The sequence below is a fragment of the Glycine max genome, chromosome 9, assembly GCF_000004515.6.
Source record: "Glycine max cultivar Williams 82 chromosome 9, Glycine_max_v4.0, whole genome shotgun sequence".
Taxonomy (NCBI): Eukaryota; Viridiplantae; Streptophyta; class Magnoliopsida; order Fabales; family Fabaceae; genus Glycine; species Glycine max.
In genome coordinates, this window is record NC_038245.2 from 35,011,229 (window position 1) to 35,017,771 (window position 6,543).

General features: G+C 32.5%; 1 protein-coding gene across 1 annotated transcript; it reads right to left on the reverse strand.

The window, feature by feature from the left end:
• Positions 1-564: 564 nt before the first annotated feature.
• Positions 565-4,264, reverse strand: LOC100784128 (cytokinin hydroxylase). Its single transcript, XM_003533138.3, has 4 exons — positions 3,877-4,264; positions 3,379-3,608; positions 2,117-2,734; positions 565-990 (listed from the first exon to the last, which is right to left on the reverse strand). Exons 1-4 carry the CDS (start codon positions 4,148-4,150, stop codon positions 565-567), a joined length of 1,548 nt encoding a protein of 515 aa, XP_003533186.1. The 5' UTR covers positions 4,151-4,264.
• Between the last annotated feature and the right edge of the window lie 2,279 nt (positions 4,265-6,543).

Sequence of the window (6,543 nt, forward strand, 5' to 3'; positions counted from 1 at the left end):
CAACATTGTCAATATTACACTTATGGTTAGCCAAAATTATCCATCATGTGAATTAAGACTAACAATAGGTGAATTACACAGTTCCATTTGCTATATTCGCACTGAATGTTTTACATCTTTTGAAGTTAGATCTTGAAAAATGTGACAAAGACACCGAAGTTAGATCTTGAGAAATGGCTTCAAGTTCCACTCATCGCTAGCTAGCTTACTTATTTTGGATATGCAGATTGTCAAATTCAAAATCTTATATTAGAAAGTAGCAAGATTTTTATTATATATGAGACAACCCATGTGTGAAATTAAGAAAGTCGATCCAAAAGACCATAGGCAGTTTTATTACATTAGAATCGTACATGAATAATCCTAGAACAAGCAAGACTAGATTATACAAAAATACTTGTATATATGATTATTAGGTGAATCCAGTATCTCCTAATTCTTTGAAATACTAAATTTTTTTAAGATGCTTTATTTTAACAGATGTTATTTCATACACACATACGCGGTTCTTGAGAACTTACTCCGTAAATACATACTTAAAAAAAATGCAAAAGACTTATACAACTAAAGGGGTTGAACTATGAGAAGAAGTCCATAAGTGGGCCTAAGGGATAGCATGATAGAGGGTGCATGGTTATAACCTGGTGAAACTTTGAAACTAAACCTAGAGAGGAGTAGGGTTAGAACTATCTTATACTCCATAAAGCTCAAGTTCCTACCAACACACATTCTCCCTCCAAAACCAAAAGGCAAGTACCCCATTTTGTGGTTACATCCACCATTGACATCATTCATGAACCTCTCTGGTCTAAACTCGTTGACATCTTTTCCCCACAATGCCGGGTCATGATGCATGGCCACAACATCGATCCACATGTTGGTCCCATTAGGCACTGTTAAGTTATCAACTTGAATGTCTTCTCTTGCTTGCCTTTGAACATTTGGTGCCGTTGGGTAGAGTCTTAGAACTTCATTCATCACCCACTTCATCTGCATGGCACACGAGCTCACGTTAATTTTTATTATATTTAGAAGTAATTAATATATTTTGCAATATTAAAAATTTTCCTTGATTTTACTATTTAATTATAGTCTCATGCTTCTCTTTTGTACTTTTTCTCGTGTTTATATTTAGTCGGCTATCAAAATTTAATGGGAGCTTTGGTTGCTCTTCGCGCTATAATAATGCAAATTAAAGGAATAAAAGGAAATAAAGAAGATTCAAAGTCAAATCATTGACCAAGTGCATGCCATGTGTAATGTGATATTTTGTTGCATGCTACATACTCATTCGTACAGCTATAAATTGGTGCGGGTTTAGTGTCGAAGCATGGCATGCACAACAGAACACGGATTTTACACAAACTTCAAATATTTAATTTGTATTGTGGGCCACCAATTTTTTTAATGATATATTTGAATTATTGTTTATCTTGAGCGACCGATATACCCTACCTCAGAATCTTAGATATGAACATTGACCAAGTAGTTAATGTGGTTAAACTAATGACCAAAACACGTACCCAATGTAAATGGTAAAACACAAATTCAAATTCTATAGCTATTAATTTATTGTAATTTTTGTTGAGCAATTTTGAAATAACATATCATTTTATTTTTCTTTTGCTTGTGTTTGAATTTATTTTCATATTTAATATAATAATTAACCTCTAATACATGATTTTGAATTTGACGATCTCAGCCTTGCCGTTAATATTTAAAATATAGTCGTACAAACAGTTGTATGAATTCTGGTAATTACATGTCTCAAATATATATATGTGGTCAATAACGGTACATAGTCAAGGTGAGAATCCATATTAAGTCAATCAGACCCTTCTCATTCTCTGCATGCATAGGTCAGCTAACTTAAGGACATATAATTTATCGCAGTCTAAATAAACTTATAAACCAGTGGCATAGTATAGTATAATTTTGGTGGTCAAAGATCATATAGATGTGATAGAAATTTTGCCAAGATATGATATTTTAAAATGCAAAACAAATTTAACCAAATTAACAAACGCATATATACTTCCCTCCCATTAATTATGAACATAACGCGTTTAATTATGATCTATATGCATATGATTAAATGAGATTAAGTTTGTGTTACCTTTCTAAGCCCCGCAAGCGTGTTGATATCAAGTTCTTTATCACCGACCACTTCTCTTATCTCATCTCTTAACTGGATTTGCCAATCTTCATGCATAGCTAGAAGAAACAACGTCCATGAGATAGCCAATGCCGTTGTTTCATGGCCAGCAAAGAAGAAAGTCTTGCACTCATCCAACAAGTCTCTAGTGGTGAATGTCTTCCCTAACTTGCCATCATCTTGATGATTATTGTTTCCTTGCAACAACAATCCCAACAAGTCTTCTTGAGTTTGCCTTTTGATTGATTTCATACGAGATGTTATGACGGATAACAATAGCTTGTCAATCTCTTTCCCAAGCTTCTTGGCCTCTAGGGTTTTCTTGACGTTGAAACACTTGCCAAATGGAACACCTACATATCTTGTTGTCTTAAAAAGTGTCATTTGTAGGGCACGTAGTTTTTCAGACACTTCCTTTGCATTTTTTCCCTTCATGCCAAAGCTTGTTTTTGCAATGATTTCTCCGGCCGTTTCTACAACCTCTCTTTCGACATCGATTTTGGGGTTGCCGGAGTTGATTTGTGCAATCCACCTATCTATCATTTGATTTGTAGACTCTGTCATCATGCTTGCCATTGCCTATATCATGTTACACAATAAAATCATACGTAAGTGTTAGAAGAATAAAAACATAATTTTAATATTTTTTCTTGTCAATTGGTGACACTCATGATAACATCACAAAACAAATTTGTCCTTTGAATTTTTAATTGAATGAAAGAAGGAAATTTTGTGATGAACTCTCAAATGGAATTTGTTTGGTGTGGGCTAGTCGTAGTAGGTTCCTACAATGTGCTGTTACTTAAGTGGCTTTTATTATTTAACTTTTTTGTGGCAAAGGGGTCTTCAAGTTAAACAACGAATTAGGTAGTATTTCTATATTTAGAATGTAAAACATGAAGATCGTATCAAGGACAAATATTTAAAATTGTATACAAACATTTCAAACCTCACCATGATGCCGTGTCGACAATTTTCGTAGGATGCCACAATGGTCTAAATTGATTGTTGAAAATTGAAGTCATGCAACGATTGCAAGTTGAAACTAGGACTTAATTAGCATGATTAATTATGTTCTCTAGGTTAGTAGTATACATATATATATAGATATATATATATATATATATATATATATATATATATATATATAGAGAGAGAGAGAGAGAGAGAGAGAGAGAGAGATAGATAGATAGATAGATAGAGAGAGCGAGAGAGAGGTGAACCTTCAAATTAAGAGGAGAAAATGCTGGTGCTATAACATGTCGGTGACTAACCCATTCATTGCCTTCAACCATAACCAAACCATTTCCAAACATAGGATCTCTATCGTGTCTAAACACTCTAGGTTTTCCCCATCTCTTGGCCAAGACCTCAGTGGACATTTTTTTCAAGAATTCTGGATCTGCAATGTACAAAAACGGTTCTGTACCAAGCCAATAGATAAACACCTTCCCTGTAGGGGAAAAAATAAAGAAAAAGAAAAATAAGTCATACATACTCACATGTATACATACAAAGTACGTGCATGTGTGCGCGCACATATATAAATAAACTTATTATAGTCCTAACTCAACATTAAACTTTAGGCAAGAATTGCTCCAAGTCTTGTAGGTATTCTTAGTTAAGGTGGGACATTTTTAAAGCAAATAATTCTTTTTTTCTTTTACATACTAGAAATTAATTTACGTTATGTATGTTATGGAAAATAAGCATAAACATACCGTGAGAGTTTTGCCAGCGAGAAAAATAGGGGAAGACAGTGGAGTGTATATCATGGGTGAGATTAGAGGACCCTAATGAAGAACTCAGGCTATTCTTCTTTTTCATCTCTTGAATGTTTCCAAGAGGAAAACTTGGGAGTGGCCCTCCAAACCCACATCTTTTAAGCTTAAGATGGTTCAGGATTGGTGAAACCCACCAAGAAAACGTTAGTTTCAAGAGCAAAAGAAGAGGTAAAATAGAAAAGATGAAGGCAACTGCTGATGAGAACTCCATGATCTCTTTATCACAGTTTTTGGTTGTTATCTCTTTTAAGGTTTCAGAATTTAAGCTGTTAATAAGTGCTAATAGCTCAAATTCTATGTGTTGGATATGCAAAAGCAAGGTGCAAAATGGAGGTATTTATAGAGTGAGATGGTTGGGTAGCAGAAGCAAAAAATGCGTGGCTTTTGAGTCTTGACCAATGAAGAAGACCAAAGCTATGTTTGAACATTTTCTTTCTAAGGTTGCTCGCTCGGCTAGTCCTTTTAGACTGATATTGTGTTTCTCACTCTTTGTCCCTTTCTAGACGCATCTAATTTGGTCGGAGTACGAAATATATTGGAATAATGAAATTTCATTTCCCTAAAATACTATTTCATTTCCAAGGCTTAAATATATAACTTTTTTTATTAATATAGAGTTGTTTTCATTTTAGTTTTTATTTTAAGATTGTTTTCTTGTTTTTGTTTTTGCTACAGAAAAAAATTATAATTTTTTTCTTGAGTTTAGTTCCTAATATTACTGTTTCAATTCTTGCAAAATTATAAACTTTGGATATAACTCTTTTTTATATTGGAATAATTTATTTTAATTTTATTATTTAAGAAATATTAAAAAAAATTTCCAATCCTTAATCACATTATCATCAATTAACAAGAATAAGAACCAAACTGAAACCAAAATATTTTTTTACACCGAAACAGAAAATTAATTAAAAAGACAAACATAAATAGTTCTGTATCAAAACAAATAAAATATTATTTAAGTCTTAAATTAAATTTATACCATACTCAAATAAAGGACTGAGATCACCTGACTCGTTTTAAATTTATTCATCTTTTAAGAGAAAAATATTAAAATATAAATTTCTGAATAATAAATATTTAAAATATTATTCATTTATTCATGTTAAATTGTAATATCAAATAGTAGGATTGTGTATGGTTCAATTTTTTTTAAATCAAACCAAACTGAACAGTTATAATAAAAAAATGCACAACTCTACTATTTCATCTATCTATATGTGTAAGTGTGAGAAAATTGGTCTAAGATGGTTATAAATCGATTTTTCAATAATAAAAAAAATGTTCAACACTTTGAAAACCAATTGAAAAAAAATACAAACCAAACTAAGTTTAAAAACCGGTCCATCAAAACAATTTTTTTTAAAAAATAAAAACTAAATCAAACACAATCCTATTATGAAATTTATCTATTTGTATGTGTGTGCACACACATGTGTAAGAGAAAGAGAGTTATTTTTATGCGTGTGAAATGAGTAAATTTAAGCCATAAAACAATACATTGATAATCAAAATTAAAAGTTTCTAAAATCATATGATGAATTAAAAAAAAGTTACACCATTTTGTTTTAAATTTATGTAACTTATGTGTTCAACATGAATGTTAAGAAAAATAATTATTTAATTCCATTACTCACATAAAATAAACCCCCTTGTTATGAACATATATGGTAGTCCAATGCTGTGCAATTTGGAGTGTTGAATTCCACATAAAGGCTGCACTCTAGTAATAGAACAATATCATTTTACACACAAACAAGTTGCCTCAACCTAAAAAAGGTAAGACCGATCATAAAATATTCGCCCATTCCTATTGTCCAAACTAAGACTATATTAATATCACATTTTTTGTTAGCATATAATTCTTTTACCACTCTTTGTGTTAAAGAATATCGAAATGAACGTTTAGATATGAGCTTGACATGAAAATTGGTTTGGAATAAAGACAGTTTTAAGATACACCATCCTTACATGTGGTGTATGGTATATAATTTTTATTCACCATTAGATTCATCTAATCTCACCTTTCTTATCCTACATCTTCAATACTAGATTCCTCCTCCCTCCCCATATTTATTTCACCCGCCGCCACCAGAAGTGATTTTTGGCGACCACCTTGTCCCCACCCACCATCGTCATTCCCCTCTTGGGATGACCTATCACCACAAGTCATTGTGAGTCCCTGTCAAAGGTGATTTCTAACAATGGTGTTTTATTTTTGTATTTTTCTTCTTCTTCTTTTCTTTCCCGCCCCATATTTGCTCCATAATTTGTCACCACATGCAATTTTCTGGTGGTGACCCTTCTCTCTATGAAACATGAGGACATCTTATAGTATTCGGTTAAGGTGTTCTCATGTTTTATAAAAAAACATTATTATTAATTGGAAATCATCTTCAGTAGCATCTTGTGGAGGTGAGTGGTGATAGGATGGGAGTGGCAAGGGGTGAGTGGTGATGGTCTCGCCGCCAACAAAAATTGTTTTGACAACGATTGGTGGAACAAACCTGGGGAAGGAGAAGAAATTTTATGTGAAAGTTGTAGGATAATAATGGTGAGATTAGATGAATACAATCATGAACAAAAATGGTGTGTCCTACATCA

Excerpts from the sequence above, each read along its gene's own strand:
- LOC100784128 (XM_003533138.3), bottom strand. The coding sequence starts at position 4,150 with ATGGAGTTCTCATCAGCAGTTGCCTTCATCTTTTCTATTTTACCTCTT. Across the intron at positions 3,609-3,876 it reads TCGCTGGCAAAACTCTCACG|GGAAGGTGTTTATCTATTGG; the intron begins GTATGTTTATGC and ends TTTCCCCTACAG. Across the intron at positions 991-2,116 it reads CGCTTGCGGGGCTTAGAAAG|ATGAAGTGGGTGATGAATGA; the intron begins GTAACACAAACT and ends TGTGCCATGCAG.